Below are 18,583 nucleotides of genomic sequence, written 5' to 3' on the forward strand. Positions count from 1 at the left end.
GCCTCAAGACTGGGGCTCACGTGATCCTCTAGCCGCTGTGCGATTGGTTGTCCCGCTCCAGCCGCTCAGGACGGTGGGATGCCGGCGGGGCAGCGAGACGGAGGTTGGTGGGAACCCGAAAGCTGGTGCCTCTTGGCGCTGAACTGCCGAGAGTTGGCTGCCGTCAGCTTCTGCAGGCCGGGCCTGGCCTCCTGAGAATCTAGGGCGTAAGAATTGGTGTGTGGGGAGGGGTTAGAAAGCAGGCTGCGGACCCCCTGCCTGAGGCTTTGGTTTGAGCCCTGGCTCCGGCCTTACTCGTGTTTCCCCACGAGGACGGCTTCTCAGTCTTTCCTGAAGTTGGTGGGGTTTGGACATTGTTGTTCTTAGTAGTAGAAGTATTCGTAGTAGTAGTGGTGTTATTATTGTTATTATTATTTTGAGGGTCCACTGTATAAGTATTGGTGCTCCTGCTCAGGGGGCCGTGCAAAACGCCATGAGTTAGAAGCTGGGGGAAGGAGGGCTTAGAGATGCTTGAGGTACGTTCTTAAGAAATGTTGGAGGTAAGTCGGCTTTATAAATTTGTGCATATGTTTTCATATTTTAGGAGTTTAGGGTTTAGTAGGGTGGGTCGCTCCTTGACTGAATTAAACGTTCGTTTATCGAGCCTCCTGTACTAGGCACCGTTCTGAGCGTAATAGATGCAAAGGCCAGTAAGACGCAGTCCTGGTTCTTTAGGAGCTCAGTGTGATGGGCTGGTGGGAGAGACGGGGAAATGGGGGACGGGAATGGGTGAATAATTGGCGTGTGATGCGTACTGTGGTGGGAAAAAGTGCTGTGGGAGATAGGAGGGGATGACGGAAGGAATTAGGAACCACTTAACAGAGATGGTGACATTTGAGTAAGATTTTCGAACTGTAATTAGGAGTTCTGCAAATTGAAAGCGGGTAGGGAAAGCCCTCCAGATGGAGCGAAGTGGAGGAAGAGAACTAGGAAGGTGTGCCCCTCTGTGTGTGGCTGGAGTACACATGGAGCTCTGCTCACAAGTTTCATGCTTTTAGACAGTTATTTAAATTAAGTTCTCAGCCTGTTTGCTCATTTTTAAGGTGTACTTACTTCACCTTTAGAGGTTGATGAGATAAAGGCTTGAGCATAGCTCCTTAAACAGGCACTGTGTTAGTTGCCCTCTCTTCCTGGCGTTTAGTTACTGAATGGAGAACACAGACCACGGCTGTGGCTGTCAGTTTTTAACTATGGAATGTCTAGTGACATTTAAAAAAGGCTGAAGGAAGCATGTTGTATTTCTCCAGAAGTGTTATTTAGATACTGACAATACTATGCTGAAAGGCTTGAGAGGGTGACATTGTTTGTGATCCTAGTATTTTAGCATAGCATATCAGCCATAATGTACCATGAGAAGGTGCCATATAGAATAAATGAAATGCAGTTAACTTTCTCATTCAGAAATTGATTATCCAGGTTGTGAATTACCCAGGCTTTGCATTGTTTCCTTTATCTCGCCCATGGCCTGGAGAAAAATGAAGTTAAACCTTGTATTTAGCTGATAGTGGAAAAATATAAATCTGGTCATCAGACCTCAATTTCTCTTTCCAACTGTGCTGTTAATTTGCTATGGACTTTTGTCAAATCATAGCCTCCTCAGGCCTTGGACTCTTGAGAAGACTCATATAAAATTTTTATGACTATACTTTTCAATTTTGTTGGCAGCAGAGTTATATATCAAACTGTGTATTAAATAAACTGGACTTTCCTTTATACAGGAATTTAGTAGAAAATCTTTTTCTAAAGCTTTTGCTTTAGAACTCGACTATAAGTCCCTTCACAGACATCACTGTTTTTATCATATATGGTGTTTGGGCTCAATAAAAAGAAGACATGTTTTTGAACTGTACATGCTTCTCCACATTACTCTGTACTTCGAAACAAAAAAGCACCCCCCCAAAAAAACTTGTTCAAGTTTGCGTTTTTTGTACAACACAATTGTTTAAGGTACATAGTGGAAGATCGAGTATTGAAAGCCTATGGTTGAAACTTAATCTAAAAGAAGCCTTTATTTTTTTCATGGGTAAACCTAAGTCTTCTTGGATGTCAAAATAGGGTGTTGAGCTGCTCTTAGATCATACAGGGAGCTGAAGTGCAGTGATGCGATGATGAGTGAAGTATAGTCTGACCTGGTATTGCCATTGCTTCAGTGCTGGCTTTGACCAGGATATGACCCCTTAATCTTCTCTCTGAGCTGATTCTGGTTGTGGTTTTTCCACATTGGTATGTTCTAGCCTATTTGGATACTGGTTTTGTTATGTTTAAGAGTGTTTCTTTGATATTCTTTTGAATTACTGATACTTTCATGTTTTCCTTCTTAGGTTGAGGTGAAAAATCTGGCTTTGATATCTTCATGGAAGACTGCGTTATTTAAATCCTGAATCTGGTTCAGTTCCCTTACTGACTTATTACTATATTAAAAAAAAGTTTGTTTAATTAACTATGGTATTTGTTTTCATAAAACTTTGTGATTAACAAGAATTTTTGTAAATATCCATTATACTTTTCTTATGGCACATAAAAGTGTTAGTATTTAAAAATCTATAGGGTATTGTTTCAAAATTTAGTTTTATCACCTTTGTGTTATCAGAGAAATGTGCTTTGAATTTCTAAAGTGAGTTGTATTGGAAAAGACCAATCTCAGCAAATAATGAAAAATTATTTTCATCCTTCCTCTTCTAATGATTTTTTCTTAAACCCATCTTTTCACCAACCTGCCAATCCAGTGGCTTGCATTTTTCTACATAGGCAACTTAAGTGTTTCTGTAGTATTTCTGAAGTAAGGTATTTCATGCAAGGCTGAACCAGAGTAGAGGATTTGCTCTTGGAGTAGAGGATTTCTCCAAATATTGGAGTAGCAAAAAAAGCAAAATGTTAATACAAAATACCTCAAAAAGTCAAAGGTGGTCTGACTGAAAAATTTAAACACTTAACTAATCTTTCCATTTCCACATAGTCATGAAAACATGGAACAGCTCTTTGCTAAAAACATTTATTCTCAAAATTTGTTTAAGCGTTTTATAGAAACTTTAGTAATAGCCAGAATAATTCATGCCAGTTTAGCAAACTCTTAACAGCAAGCAGCAAGAGCTTATTAAAAGATCCTTTCTTTATACAGTCATAGTTAGATCAGTATTTTATTTCATCTCTTCATTAATAGCTTTGCTTTCACAGTGGAATCTTCAAACTAGTCTGTGTCTACATTCAACCACTACTCTCCTTGAACCAGTTTCTGACGAAAGATATGTATAGTCCACAAAGGATCTTTAAAAGTTCATAAACTATGGCAGATGTTATTTAACAAATGGGTCACAGCATATGGAAGGAGCTGTTGTTTTTCTAAAGCATTTCTAAGTATTTCTATAAAAAGTTTTACAGTTTGTAAACTGATAAAACCTATTCCTCAGAGACAGATAAATGCTTTTTTCCCTAAAGACCTGCCTCTCCTTCACCACCCACTTGATGAGGTCTAATGTAGGTTTTCCTGAGAGCTTCTTTCTATACCCCTTGTCCTTTAAGGAAGGGGACAGGAAAAGCTTCTGTGCTAATTATCCTTTTATCCAGTTCCTCTATGCTGACCCTCACATCCTTTGCCAATCCCAGTTCTCTCACTCTGACCAGCTTGGTCAACCCTGAGAAGGGTTGTCTAGAGAGCAAGCTAAAAGGTTAAGATCAACGAGTATATCCTTTTAAAGAAATCCAGATAGTTGTTTAAAGTTCATACAATTATTAATTGAGAATTAGAAGTATTAAACAACGCTATATACCATGTAGAAAACTACCCTGTGGCCTCATAGTGCAATCATTTTGTCATGGGATAAGATGCTAACCCCTTTCAGTTCTCAGAGGAGTACAGCTTAATGAGATGTTGTACTTCTGTTGGGTAACCTGTGATGGGACAAGCTTGGTGGCTCCTCACATAATTAAACACACAGCGATAACAAAACACATAGCCAGAGGTGGCGAGAACAGTGTCGTTCACCCGGTTTTTACGACACAGTGGGCACACAGTCTTCATTTTGGGTAACAGGGGCGAATCAGAATTGTAGTTGAGGTGTACAGGCGGTGGCGGAGTAGGCAGGGCAGTCAATGATTTGATGGTTTCTTGATTTTCAGATGAGTACCACCACTCAAGGAACTGCAGGAAGAATACGCCCACAGAGAGGCCCGTAGAGAGAGATAAGGCAGCACCCCCCACGGCTTTCTTCAGAGCTGACTTTATCTTTTCACCAATGCTGCTGGGAGAATAGAACAAGGAGGCAAAAAGGAGAAACTTTAGGTGTAATCACAGAATGACTAAATTAAATGCAGTTCTTATACTTTTCATCAGAATCACTGATTCACCTTGGGGATTGAAGAGTTGCTGGACTGGCATTGTCTCTTTGAGGATCTGTTCTAAACAGTGCCCTCTCTCACTTAACAGTATTTTCGGAGAATAGGAGCTGAGCTTTGTTTTTAATGACTAGGGTTTTGTTTTGTGTTTTGAGAAAGAAATTAGACATTGATTATATAGACCTTTTTGAGGGGTAAAAGATAGTATATCCAGAAAAATAAACAACTCAAAAAAATAACTCGACAGTATTGAGGAATGTATTTAAACTTGTAGGAGAACACAAACACTAACTAGAAGCAGGACAGCACTAGTGGTTAAGAGCACAGTCTTTAGAATTGTATTGATCTGGCTCGAATCTCAGCTCTGCCACCTAGCTGTGTGTCTTTGGCAAGGTACTTAACTGTTAGAACTTAAGTTTCTTCAACTGTTCACTGCTCATGCATTTATTTCATTGAGTTGTGATGAGGATTGAGACAATGTACATAAACATCTAGCACAGGGCCTGGCACATAGCAAGTGTGCTCAAAAATACAGTCAGTATGATGAGGACAGTTACTGTTTTTATGGCCACAAGAATTTTCCTATGATTTTATGAAATAAAGTTGACTGAAGGAGGTGAATTTCATAAAATTGGGATAAGAGTTTAGAATCTACTGATCAGAGGTCTTGGAAAAATGTTAAGGCCTCACCTGCTGGCTGGTTGCGGCGTCACGCTGGCTTTGGCTGCCTTGTGCTCCAGAGTCTGTATATCCTGAACTGTAAGTCGACCTAGCCGAACTCCAGCCAGACTCAGCAGTGGTGAGTGATGCTGAGCTTTTCCTAGGATGTATCGAAGCTGTTGTACAAGAAACCAGCCTTCCCAGGCCATGTTAACAAATGGGTAGGCTGCCAGGAAGGCTCTGTAAAATTGTTTCCAAAGGGAAGAAGGGGGATGGATAGAATATTCATCCTCTTCTCTCAGGCTAGAAACCAGTTTCTCCAGCTTCACTTTGAGATAGGGAAGAAGAACCAGGAACATAATTGACTTCCAGAGCTGCTTCTTTGGGAGACCAGCACTGGCCAGTCTCTGAAGTTTCTGTGTGTCTCCCATTACAATCCTCTTTAAGCCATAAAAGTTTTCAGAAAATGAGGCACTGGTTTTAGACAGATAATGCTGCTGGAGCAGAAGATCTAGCAGGGTAAAGATTTCATCGAACCACCTCCAAAAGAAGCTGTAGTGGGCAGGATTTGATTCTGCAAGAACCTAAAGCAAAATAAATCAATAAATGAAATTCATTCCATTACACAGCTGTATTTATAATTCTTGTATTTATAATTTTTTTCCCTCTAAATTCTACATTTTGGGCTTAAACAAGTCACTTCTTTTGGGGTCTTCCCTAACCTCCTTGAAATATTCAGCGCACACGATGCTCTACACATAACAGACTCAATAACCCTTAAATCATAGGATATGAATTATATGCTAATTGGTAGTTTCAAAACCTAGGCGAAGAAATAAATTCAAATTATTGGTTTCGTTTTTACCCAGACATCCCTAAAATTTGTCAGAGAATTAATACCTTACCTTGACCACATGCTGAAGAGCAGGTCTCACTGCTGTCATTAAACTGTCCTGTGCTACCACCTCAAAGATGGATGGCTGGTCATCCACCACAGAAGCAGCTGTGATGTGAGCCCCATGCTCAGCCATAGTTTCCCGTGTGCACTGGGTTTTACTTTGCCCACAAACGCTCCGGCAAGCATAAAGTTTTGGGGGGTATCAAATGGGTGCTCAGCCTTAAATGTAACCTTTCAGCAGGATACTCCCTCGATTTTCCGGGAAGTGGGCAAAAATGACCTCTTCTGGAAGAAGAGGAGAGGGGTCTTGTATGAAGGAGGTTAAGACAGAAGTTAACGCGGATGTGGGTGACAGTGGTGTGTGGGGCGGTTATTTGATTAATGCTGCACCTCGCAGGGCAGAGCGTGACTGTGGGGCGAAGCAGCGCTGGGCTCTCGAGCGGCCGTCCCGGAGGCCGGCAATAACGGACTCGAAATCGTGAGGGCTCAACAGCCAGGCAGCTCTGAGGGCTCAGAGGTGCCAGTGCGGGCCGGCCCGCGCAGTCCGCCGCAGCCGTAGGCTGTGCAGTCCCCCTACCCGCGCCCGTGCTTGCGCGCTGACCCCAGGCTAGTGGCGAGGGACCCGCGACACCACGTCTGAACGGAGGTCTCCGCTTTATGACAGAAGCAGCACTCGGAAATAGGAAGCGCCAGGGATTGGGTACGGCTGGCGGAGGAGAGGCGCTCTAGCCTCGAACTCCGCCCGAGACCGGAACTAGAGAACTCTATGACCTCACTGGGACTTCCGCTTCCGCTTCCGCCCCCGCTAAAAGTAAAGACTACCCTCCGGGGTTCGCTGGGAGGATGATTTTTCTACTCGTAGGTTTTACTTTTTTTAGCTGGTTTTACTTCTCTTAGCTAGTTTTACATCGCAGCCTCGTTGGAAAGCCACAGCTCTGATCTCTATGGAGTTTTTTTGGCAAGGTGTTGAGGGCGCCACGCCCACGTCTGGCGCCTGGAGCCAGAGCTCCGCCTGCTGCTGAGGACTTTGTTCTCTGGGGCGATAGAGTTAGGGGCGGAGGGACCCAAGGGACTGTGGAATGGCGGTTTCTCACTGTGGTCGCGGCCGGGGCTGGTGATTCACTATATTCTGCCGCTTTCGAGAAGGATTCGAAGGAGCAGAGCTAGAGATTTAGAAGCCTTAGCTTTATGACCGCCAATTATTTTTTTTTAAAAAAGATGGTTAGAATGAGAAAAAGTTCCTGCTGTTCCTCGGAATTTGGGACGATTATTTTTCATTCAAGCTGATAGCTTAACTGTCTTCTAGGTTAGGTTATGTTCAACCATAACTGGGCACCTGCTGCACCCTCTGAAAATGGCTCCTACCCTGGTACACGGTTAGGATGTGTCACATTAGCGATATGAGTACAGTGCTAAGACGGAGTGATTCTGACGAATTCTAAGTAGCGTGAACTGGGAAGGCTTGACAGAGAAGATACTTTCCATGATTTGTATACCAAAATTAATATAATTAACCTTACCGTTTGTAAAGTGCTTTCACATGTGCAATTGCCTTGTTTGAGTTGCTGCTGTAAGTTTATTGAATTTGTACCTCTCTCATCTCCCTCCTTCTCCTTCCAGTCACCCGCCCCGCCCCGAGCTAAATAGCTAGAAGTAGAGGGTATTAATCACTGCCCTAGAGGACCATATGGTATAAAGATAGTTAATTGGTTCACATAATGAGAACGCTGGAAAACAAGGTTTGGATATAGTTGTTTCAATAGGAGAAATAAAATCTTGCAAGTTAACCTTAATTATAGTTCTAAAAAGTGTTTTGTAGTCTACCAAAATACCTGCTGGAGAAAGTCACATTGATACAAGATTTTTACCTTATAGTATTAAGGACTAGAGATAATGTATCTATATAAAGCACCAGGCATTAGGTGCTTAATCAATGGTAGCTACCACATACAGGCAAAAAGAAAAAGTTAAGAAACAGCATCAATTGAGAGGAATGGGAAGTTACACATTTATATCAGTTAGGGTTCTTTGGTTACAAGCAACAGAAAACAGGCTAATTTAAACTGAAAAATTATGAGAAGAATGTGGAGTAGCTATCGAAATAAGGAAAGCCAGCTCTGAAAGAACAGGAATCACTGTCCTGCCGGATGTTTCTAGCAAGATTTAGCAAAGTCTCATCCAGGCATCATTGTTGCAGGGAATGAACTTCAACAAATTTCTGTCTGTCAATCACTGTATGATTCAAATTCCTATTGACCTACCTTGGTTCAGATTTCCTCTCCACTCCGTGTTTCACTCTTAGCCAAAAGAGGGCAAGACACTTTAGTAGTCCTTTGAGAATACTCCAAAAGTAAACTGACATTATTACATGAAAAAAAAAAAAAGGAAAGGCAGTCAAAAATAACAATGTCAATGATTACAGCCAACAAATAATAAACACCTCATCACAGATCCCACTCAGGTTTATGGTGTAATAAATGAGATAAGATACACAAAAAATGATTATGTTTATGTTAAAAGCTATTAAGAGCCATTAAATAGGTTAATATGGTGTGAGTTTAGAGAAAGAGACAATACCAGCTAGGAGAAATGAGGCATTCAAACTAGCTTAAACAGAAGGCCTGTATTGGCTTATGTAACCAAACAAAGCGAAGCATATTTCTAACCTTATGTTTTATCTTAGGTTCTCTGCCAGTTGCTTTCTAATACAATGATGTAACCTGGTATCTCCGGTACCTCATGTCAGGACTAGGTGTCCACTGACAAAGTTTTGTGGATTAGGTGGACCTTGAAAAATGAGTACATTTGAGGAAAGTCGCAGTGATGGTAACAAGGCTTTCCAGGTTAAGGGAGCAGTATGGATTGTACGTAAATAGAAACTTGTTTGCTTTAAATATAGAGCCACAGAAAGGAAAAGTAGAGAGTATATTGAAAAGTAGATATAGGTGGATTACGAAGAAGTAATAAAAATAGATGTGGTATCTGCCCTCTTGGAATTTACAGCCTAGTTGGAGAGGAAGATAATAAGTAAATAAACTCTAATAATAATTTACAAATTGAGTAAGACGACTGGGATGAGGTAGGAGTTGGGGGCTGGGAGAACAGAACCTTTTAGATTGGGTTATCAGGGTGTGCCTTTATGAGGAGATTACAATTAAAGTGAGACCTAAATTATGAGACAGTCAGCCATGTGAGGAATTGGCAGAAATGAACATTAGGCAGGAGAAACGGCAGTTGTGAAGGCCTTAGGATGGGAAAGAGCTTGGTGTGTTTGAGGGCTGCAAAATCTAGGAAAAGGTGAAATGAAGAGGAAATGAGGAGTGACTGAAATTAGGATAAAATGATATTAGAGACGTAGACAGTCCAAACCATGCAGGGACTCACAGGCCATGGGAAGGAGACTGGATTTTAGTCAAAATGTAATGGGAAGCCATTGAATGATTTATACACCAGAGTCATGATCAAGGTTATATTTTCAAGATGGCCCTGTAATGGTTATGTGATTATGTTTACTTTGTGAAAATTCATGAAGCTTTACATTTATGATGTGTGTACTTTTTGGAATGTTCACTTTACTTCAGAAGTTAAAAATCTGATGGCTGGATGGATAATGGTTGGGAGAAGGGTTGAGGTTTCTAGTAGTTTAGGCAAGAGGTGATGGTGGCTAATGAGGTGAAAAGAGGGGGCAGGATGAATTTGAGATTATATTTTGAAGGTAGGGTTGACAACTTGGAGGTGGAATGAATGTGGCAGTTAAGGGAGAGAGAGGAATCAAGAATGACCCCCCTAGATTTCTGGCTTATAATTTTTGGTAATGTAATTTATTGAAATAACTGCAATTATAGGAAATAATTGCATCATCCATACTATGTGCAGGCATAGTTCTAAGTGCTTTATGTACACTAATTCATTTCATCCTTGTAATAATATTATAATTGGATATTACTACTGCTCCTGTTTCATGGATGAGAAAACCAAAGAGCACAGAGATAAGAAAACTGGGAGAGGGACAGGTTCTGTACAAATGAGGAAATGAGCTGTTGAAAGCTTTTGAACTGCGTGATGAAATAAATCCAGAGAATGTCAGCTTATTAATAGATCCTTTCGGATAGTCACTGGGTAGAGGTGGGTAGGAATCAAAGATTTTTCTGGTGGCGTCTTCTTTATGAAATCCACCTCTGTCTTCTGCGAGTTGTGCCTGGAACCAGATTTTTTCAAACACCCCACCATCCCTTTATGATTTGGTTAGTTTGGGTGGACCATATGTATAGAATTATCCATCGTTGTGGTTGGCAATTTGGTGGGGGAAGCTTTGGGAACAGGTCAAGGCTAGAGATAGATATTTTGGAGTCATATGGGTAGGAAAAATAATTGAACCCATGTATTGCTGAAGGGATAGTGTAAAGAAAATTTGAGTGTAGAATTTACCTTTAAAAAAATTCTTGCTACTCTCTCCCTTAGCAGGTATTCTGTGAGAATTGTTCTACATGTAGATGTATTTCTGATGTATCTGGGGAGGAGGTGAGCTCCATGTCTTCCTATTCTGCTGTCTTGAAGCCCCTCTTCTCCCTCAAATACCATCTATATCTCTTCTCTTTTCAACCATACTTTCTTTTGGAGTTATCTGTTAACTCCTCTTTGAATTTCCTTACCTCTGATTTATCTTTAAACTTTTGTAGCATGGCTTTTGCCTTCATTATCTCCACTGATGGTCTCAGCAGTGACATCAGAGACCTTTGTGTTGCTAAGTCCTTGGACACTTTTCAGCCCTTCCTCCTTTTACCTACAGCAACTTTGTTGACCACTCACTGATCCATTTATTCATTCAACACATTTTGAGGAGGGGGCTAGGCCTCAGAGATATAGTATATAGTTCCTATGACTTCCTAGAACTCTAAAACATCCCAAATCGTTATGATCGCCTGCTTTTTTTCCACTTCTCTTAGTATTTCTCAGTCCCCTTTGTTGCATTTTGATTTCTCATCTTCTGGCTCAGGCTCTCACTCTTCCTATGTTTCTTTTTTGTTGTTGTTGTTGTTAAATACTTTATTATTAGAGCAGTTTTAGGCAGGAAGTTTTAGTTTTGAGGGGAAGATACAGAGGTTTCTAGGTCTTGGTTTCTGAAAGGAACTTACTTTTGTGTAAGCACACATATTACATGCTAGGCGCTATACCTACTTAATCCATTTTAAGCTTCACAAACTCAGGAGAGTTATACCATTGGCTTTATTTCACAGATAAGACTAAGGTTGAGGAGACGTTAAGTAACTTTCCCAGTCACATTCAGAGCAGGGATTCGAACTCAGATCTGATGCAAGGTCGATCCCTTTTCCTTGCACTACTACTCTCCGCCTGTCCTACTGCCCTTGTATACTGGCCAGGGAAATTAGCTGCTCGCTCGCTCTCTCTCTCTCTCTCTCTCTCTCTCTCTCTCTCTCTCTCTCTCTCTCTCTCTCTCTCTCTCTCTCTCTCTCTCTCTCTCTCTCTCTCTCTCTCTCTCTCTCTCAAGAAATCAGCAAGATATTTCACCCTCTCTGTGTGTAAGTTTTTAGAGAACTGCGTGATGAAACAAATCCAGAGAATGTCAGCTTATTAATAGATCCCTTCGGATAGTCACTGAACTTCCTCGGAGGCCGGGACCACAGGTCTTTTCCCGACCACACAAATGTTTTTTCCGTTTCTAAGGCGACAGAGCTCGCCGCCTTTCTAGTTCTCCCGCGCATTTGGATTACGTCACCCGTCGAGTCTCTCTGACGTCAGAGCTTCCAGTTCCACCATCTTTGTCCCTGGCAAAGTGGGTTTTGCGCAGTGGCTTAGACCTGGAGAAGGAGTCGTGACGTGCAGGAAACCATTACACCACCACTCGGGCTGTGCTCTCTGGCCGTTGCCGCCACCCCCGCCCTTGCCTCCGGTGAGTTCAGGGCGGCTAAGGTTGGGGTGTGTCCCTTTTTGATGGGGCAGGGGGAAACCCAGGTTGGGTTGGAGACGGGCGGAGGGGAGGAAATCCTAGGAGCGTGACCGTTGAGGATGGAGTGAGCCGTCGGGTGTGACCGTTGTGAGGAAGAGGGTTGGAGAAAAGGACTCCACCGCTGAGGCGGGGTGGGGGAATCCTCTGGGTGGCAACTGGGAGTTGGGGGGCACTGGAGGAAAGATATGTTCGAAGCTGGGGGGTTAGGAGGGCCAGAGGCCACGGGTGTGGCCAGTAGAGAGTAGAGGCTGGAGGCCGAGGGGAGAACCTTCCTTCTTCCCCGTTTGATGTCGTTTACTGAGAGGCTGGGACGTGTCCAACTGGCAAGAGGGAAAAGGGGTTCCCCCAAAGCTTTGCTCATTAATGGACAAAGCTCGCCGGTCCTCCGTAAATCGAGGTTGAGACACCACTCCCCCACCTCGTAATGGAGGAACATATCCCTAAAATCTTGACCACCTGGGGAAAGAAGAGGAATTCCTGACATTGGAGGAAGGGAAGAGAAACCTCCAGAATTGACCCGATGTGAGACAGCGGGAAGCAAGTGGGAGTAAATCTCAGCCCGAAATTTTTTCTTTCTTGTCTTAGCAGGAATGGTCTGGTTTGAGAAAGATTGTAGATTAAGACAGAGGTAAAGAAACTGGAACTTCCTGTTATTCCATAGTCTTTCAATCTGAAGAATTGATTCATGCAGTTTCCAGAGCTCTCTTCTATTTGGGGGGTGGGGAGTAGGCTTTTAATGAACTCTCTTGGGTACTTCATTACGAAGCTGTGTGAATAAGGTGTGAATGCGTCCTTCATTAAACTTTGACTTTTAAAAAGAAATGTTTTGTTTTAAATCCCAAACACTGTTATAGTCATTGTGGTTTAAAAAAGAAAGTAAACACAATAAGCTTAGAAAAAGCAGAATGACAAAGAAGGTGGTCTCAGTGAGGAGCAATTTAAATTATTAATTACCTTCCTGGTATACTTCCATTGCTTAGCCTCAGGATACACTTACAAAGTTATAATAGAAAGCAGCAGATGAAGGAGATGCAGCTGAACAAGAAAACGTGTAACACATTCCAGTGATGACTAAGCCTGGTGGTAAGGTGAGAACTGCTTGCAGGTATCTTAACAGTTTAAACTCCCAAAGAAGCAGAAAGCATAGTGTGTTTTGCAGATAGCTTCACTGAAAGTTGAGTGGTAAAATTAGTATAAAGCTAACATTCTGTGACTTAAGAGACTCAAGAAAGTCCAGTTCGTCCATCTTTTTTCTTCTTCTTTAAACAGATCCATATCTTAAAAAATACTAAATTTTAGGCAAAGTTTTGAACCAAGCTGAACAAGGAACGAATTAGATGGGACATGTTCTCCTTTCTTCCTTCTTTCTTCCCTTCCAGGTTTATGTTTTCTAGAGTTTCAGTTAAGAATTGGATGTAAAACTTTTGAGCTTCCTTCCTACATCATAATGTTAATAAATTACTTTGTAGTCATTTTTAGACGGAAATTACAGATTTGTCTCTTGTAATTAGTTGTCTGTTGTAATTTCTTGTGCTTTATCGATACCTGACAATGCTGCTGTCTTTGCATTATGTTGAAATACCTGATTAGCACTTCTCACCCTTGTAATGAAAGATTGTTAGAATGACCTTTCTGCTTCATAATTTGATTAACTCTGTTGAGTTTTTCTCTATAAGCACCAACTGGGGTAAAGCCCAACTTTATGTGGAGAGGGAATTTAGTGACCTCATCAACTCTAATTTAGCTGCCATTTCCCAGAGAGCCATTTGAAATTAAGACCCTATTTTTTTTCTGGCCATATTCTCTGTAGGGGCACTGGAAGGAGAGAGGAATAGTTGAGAAGGGACTTTCACAGCCTATATTTAGTAGAAACTAGGTTATGTTAAATCTCGATGTATAACCCTGTACACGGAGGCCTTTTCTGAAATGCAGTGACATCATACTCTGGGCTAAGAAAGTAAGAGTGATTGTGCTTTGATTGTGGCAGCTTCATTTAAAAAAAAAAAAAAAAAACAACAGTGTCCCTAGGTCATACCTCAAGTCCTCAGAACATCCAGTGACTTGTCTAGTTTGATCTAGTAAAAAGGTAGTGTGATGGCTTGGCTTTGCCCTGGGGCTCTCCTAAGGAACAAATCCACTCCTCCCAACTCAGGAGGAACTTGATTTTTTGAGGCTCTTCAGCAAACACTTGATTTGTTCTCTATTTTGAGCTCTATTTTGGCTGCTTTGTCTTTGGCTTCTAAAGCAGACAACAGTTTTTACCATCGAATGTTTTGGAGAATCTGGCTATGTTCATCTCTGGCATGTGATTAAGCATAGCTCATTTTAAAATACGCAGTTTTTTTTTTTTAGGCGAAATTCACATAACGTAAAATTAACCATTTTAAAGTGGCAGTTTGGTGGCATTTAGTACATACACAGTGTTGTGCAAGCCCTGCCTCTTCTCATTTGTTTTTGTTTAGGCTATTTTTATTTTTTGGAGTTTCTTTTGGCTTAAGTCAGGAACTGACTTGATAAAATGTTTCTCTGCCAATATGTGCAAGGGATATTTCATTACTGTTGTGTAGGACAGTGTGAGCTAAGAGAGTCATGTTTCTCCTTTCTCTTTAAAAGCAGGGATTTTTAATTTAGGATCTAAGATTATGTACTTGATTCTCTCCTCTTCCCTGAAATTTTGTGGGTAAGTACATTATTCTCTAGTTAAAAACACTAAGTGCTCACAATGAATAGGACAGATCTATTCCTCAGTGATGAAATTTGTTAGGGGAGGGAATGAAATGTGTGGGTCACTAATGAAGGATTTAAAACTAGGTTTTTATATATATATATATAAAACTATAATTGATTTACAATCTTGTGTTAGTTTCTCGTGTTCAGCAAAGTGATTCAGTTTCTGTATATATATTCTTTTTCAAATTCTTTTCCATTATAATTTATTAAAAGATATTGAATATAGTTCCCTGTGCCCTACAGTAGGACCTTGTTGTTTATCTGTTGTATGTATAGTAGTTTGTATCTGCTAATGCCAAACCCCTGATTTATCCCTCCGCCTCCTTTCCCCTTTGGTAACCATAAATTTGTTTTCTATGTAAGACTAGGTTCATTGAATGTTTAAAAGATTGTGTTGAAAACTTCTGTTAAGAATTTGATATGTGTGAATTTGATATGTGTATTTGTGTATGAGAGCTTTAGAAAACAGAACGATTTGGGGGCCCTTTTTCAAAGAAACAGTGAAAAATTCCAAGCAGATTTTGTTTTTAAATCTTAAGCAAGTTTTAAGTTTTGATGATCCCAAAGGATTTGGAATGCATAATAACATCCTAGATAGATCGTAATGGCCTTGAGCTGTGGCCCTCTGGTCAGACTGTCGTAATCATTTCTGTGTCCTGGTTTTCCTCTTTGTATATGTAAGTTCTTAGATGGTAACTTCAGATTTATTCCAGGCCTTTTATGCGAAGGATTCCTTTCTTCAGTTTGCCCACTTCACATTTAGTTTACATTGTGAATGGATTAAATGATTATAACATTCTTCGAATTCTTGCTAGAAAGGCATTATGAAAATATTACATAAGGCAAGCCTCTGTTACAGGTTAACCTTTAATTATAACAAATACTATCAAAACAGAAATTTCTGTATTCTATAATGATTTGTGTGAGCTCTAGCTCACTTCTTTTAACAAGGTAATTCAGCGAAATGCTGGTACAACCTAAAGCAGTATTGTATAGAGATCAAGACTGTAAACATTAAGTCGCTGCTTGGAAACATAGCAGTGAGTCTGATATCTCTTAAATTGTCCAAGTGGTGCATTTTAGAGATCAAATTTGAGCCAAGCTCTTTTCATTATTTTATGTTTTTCTGGCTCTGTTTTTCTTTTCTTTCATTACAGTGAAGGAAAGTGCTTAGGTGTTTTCTCTCAGATCCATATTTACTGTTGCTTGTCAAGGTGTTATCACTCAAGTTTGACAAGTACATTATCACTCATGTTGTTTTGACCAGATGGTAATGAGCAGGTGCCAGGGTTTCTGTCCTAAATTTGGTAATAAGTATTGTTAATAATAATGGAGTGGTAAGGAAGAAGGAACTAATTTTTGAGTGCAGACAGAATATTACTAAAATTTTAGTAGTTTTAAAGAAGTGAAGTACATTGGACAGAGTCATAAGAGTTTCTCAAATCAGAAAACATTATCTCATTATTTGGGGAGAAATGTGACCAGTCAGTGCTGTTTTTGTTTTACCAGTGGAGCTTATGTCAGCTAGATTAATTCTGGAAGTTGGAACAGAAAAGTTAAGGCTGGGATCCATGTTCTTTTAAGTTTTAACTCCCTTCCTTTTCCTAATCCTTTTCCCTGATTCTCTTTTGTACTCAGTGTGACTGAACAAATATCTTAGTTTTTGCCTTGTTTTTAACTATAAGCAGATATTATTTTCTTTGGGAATACTTTTGAGGTAAGTGTAGATTGTTGAAAATATGAAAACTGTAATTTAAAAAAAATCCATGCGTGAGGCATATTTGCCTCTCTCGGTGTTTGTCATGAAAGAATATTGTCCTCCTGATTTAGGCTTATGTTTTCTGAAAGAGATTCTTTTCATTGGTAGTTGCATGTAATGGTGAATAGATTTGCAGAATTGTTTTCTCTTTCAATTTTACTCTGCTTCAAAATACATGTTTTTGGGTGACTCCATTTTGAGTCAGGGAAGTAAATCAGATTTCCCTTAATGGAGAGTAATAGGGAGATCTTTCAAAACAAACTTTTCCTTATCTTAAATATTAGAGTGACTAACAGAAAATGCATTTACAAAAAGATATAGCTTTATGTCTTGGAGACTCTGAGGAGATAATTGTGGATAAAATCATAAAGCCATGATAGTTTCAGATTATCATTCTATTCCATTAGACCTTTGGGTTTTGCTACAATTAGCTTTTTGAGGTAAGAGTTACATTTTTAATTATCTTTGCGTCCCTTGGGACACCAATGATGGTGGTAAGGATGAAGATACTCATTTTTGAATACTGAAATTCTTACATGTAAATGTTCTTAAAATTATTTGAATGCCTTGCTGGACATAAGTAACTTGGTTAAAGGAATTCCTTTCTCTTGCTGTAGGTGCACATTAAAGATCTGAAACCATGACTGACTCCAAGTACTTTACAACCAATAAAAAAGGTAAGTATGAGAACCTGAGCAAAGCCTTTTTTGAAGATTCTTCAAAAGTCGTGGTGTAAGATTGTTTCAAGTAGAATGTTCCTGACCTCCTCAGACATGCATGTTATGGACCCTTTCATTGGGGATCTGCTACTTTTACAGAAAAAATGTATTGAGTAAATTGTTAAAGTGTGAGTTTTTAAAGATAGGGTTATGATGCACACCGTTTTGACTTGAAGGTTTTAGTGAAAGGAAGAGATCTAAGATTGATTCACTGAACATTAATAGATCTGAAGAGGGTAAAAGAGAAAGAAGCACATTTATTCTCTTTCAATTTTTTTATTTGGAAATAAACATTTTATAACAAGGAGTGCTATTAAAGCAATATGGATATGTAAAAAGTAAAAATGAAAGCTCTCTCCCTTGCAGTTCCATTTCCTGAGGACAGCTCGGTTTGTACCCCCAGTCTTTTCTATGCATATAATAATACATATAATTTAAAAATTTTTGTATCTTAATAAAAAAGAGATCATGTAAAACAATGCATGGAAACTTGATATTTTCATATCCCTCTACACGTGCATTGTTCTTCGTGACCTCTTTTTTGTTAAAGGTAAAAATGGTGTGATGCACTGAGAACACACCATCATTTATGAATTATGGCTGCCAAAACGTACAACCTCAGTGTGATCATGAGAGAACACCTACTACAGACCCAAACTGAGGGCATTCTATAAAATAACTGGCATGTACTTTAAAAAAATGTCATTATTGTGAAGATAAAGGCTGATTAACTGTTTCAGATTAAAGGAGACTAAAGAGACAGTAAATGCAATGCATGATCCTAAATTGGGCATGGGGGTAAAATTGCTATAAAAGACATTATCAAGATCTTTGTGTAAAGTCTATGGATTTGATAATGCTAAATTTCCTGATTTCCATCATTGTATTATGGTTATATAACAATTCCTTCTTCTTAGAAATTATACACTAACATCTTTAGAGCTAATGAGACATGATGTGTACAGTTTAACTATTTTTTTTAAGTTTTTTTATTGAGTTATAGTCATTTTACAATGTTGTGTCAAATTCCAGTGTAGAACACAATTTTTCAATTATACATGAACATACATATATTCATTGTCACTTTTTTTTTTCACTGTGAGCTACCACAAGATCTTTTGTATATTTTTCCTGTATAATCTTGTTTATCTGTTCTACATATGCCTGTCAGTATCTACAAATTTTGAACTCCCAGTCTGTCCTTTTCCACTCCCCGCCCCCTTGGCAACCACAAGTTTGTATTCTATGTCTTTGGGTCTGTTTCTGTTTTGTATTTATGTTTTTGTGTGTGTGTGTGTGTTTTTTTTTACAGTTTAACTATTAAATGAATAAAAAATGTATAAATACCTAAAAAGTATGATAAAACAAATGTGGCATAATGTTAGCAGTTGGGGAATTTTGCAACTTTTCTTTAAGATTAAAATGATTTTAATACAGCATTGTAAACTGACTTTACTTAAATAAATTTTTTTTAAATA

At 39.6% G+C, this 18,583-nt stretch overlaps 2 protein-coding genes, 1 long non-coding RNA gene and 1 other non-coding gene across 6 annotated transcripts in view; 3 read left to right on the top strand and 1 right to left on the bottom strand.

The window, feature by feature from the left end:
* The first annotated feature begins 55 nt into the window (after positions 1–55).
* LOC116669243 lies at positions 56–2,479 on the top strand. Its single transcript, XR_004326571.1, has 2 exons — positions 56–539; positions 2,361–2,479. It is a non-coding gene; the product is annotated as an uncharacterized LOC116669243 (long non-coding RNA).
* LOC116656883 lies at positions 2,140–2,236 on the top strand. Its single transcript, XR_004311889.1, has one exon. It is a non-coding gene; the product is annotated as a Z30 small nucleolar RNA (small nucleolar RNA).
* A 538-nt stretch (positions 2,480–3,017) lies between the features above and the next one.
* On the bottom strand, positions 3,018–6,641 carry PEX12 (peroxisomal biogenesis factor 12). 2 transcript variants are annotated; one of them, XM_006174856.3, is made up of 3 exons: positions 5,937–6,641; positions 5,062–5,615; positions 3,018–4,274 (listed from the first exon to the last, which is right to left on the bottom strand). In XM_006174856.3, exons 1-3 carry the CDS (start codon positions 6,060–6,062, stop codon positions 3,875–3,877), a joined length of 1,080 nt encoding a protein of 359 aa, XP_006174918.1. In that variant the 5' UTR covers positions 6,063–6,641; the 3' UTR covers positions 3,018–3,874. The 2 variants fall into 2 exon arrangements, with proteins under 2 accessions (XP_006174918.1, XP_014406247.1); XM_014550761.2 differs by having other exon boundaries at positions 3,018–4,277.
* A 5,046-nt stretch (positions 6,642–11,687) lies between these two features.
* The window catches only part of AP2B1 (adaptor related protein complex 2 subunit beta 1), a 102,586-nt gene continuing 95,690 nt past the window's right edge, over positions 11,688–18,583 (top strand). For both annotated transcript variants that reach the window (XM_014550760.2, XM_006174851.3), the window contains exons 1-2: positions 11,688–11,840; positions 17,004–17,063. In XM_014550760.2, the coding sequence (XP_014406246.1) occupies positions 17,027–17,063 (37 nt within the window). In that variant the 5' untranslated portion in view covers positions 11,688–11,840; positions 17,004–17,026. The remainder of the gene's footprint in view (positions 11,841–17,003; positions 17,064–18,583) is intronic.

Source organism: Camelus ferus, chromosome 16 (assembly GCF_009834535.1).
Source record: "Camelus ferus isolate YT-003-E chromosome 16, BCGSAC_Cfer_1.0, whole genome shotgun sequence".
Classification (NCBI taxonomy): domain Eukaryota; kingdom Metazoa; phylum Chordata; class Mammalia; order Artiodactyla; family Camelidae; genus Camelus; species Camelus ferus.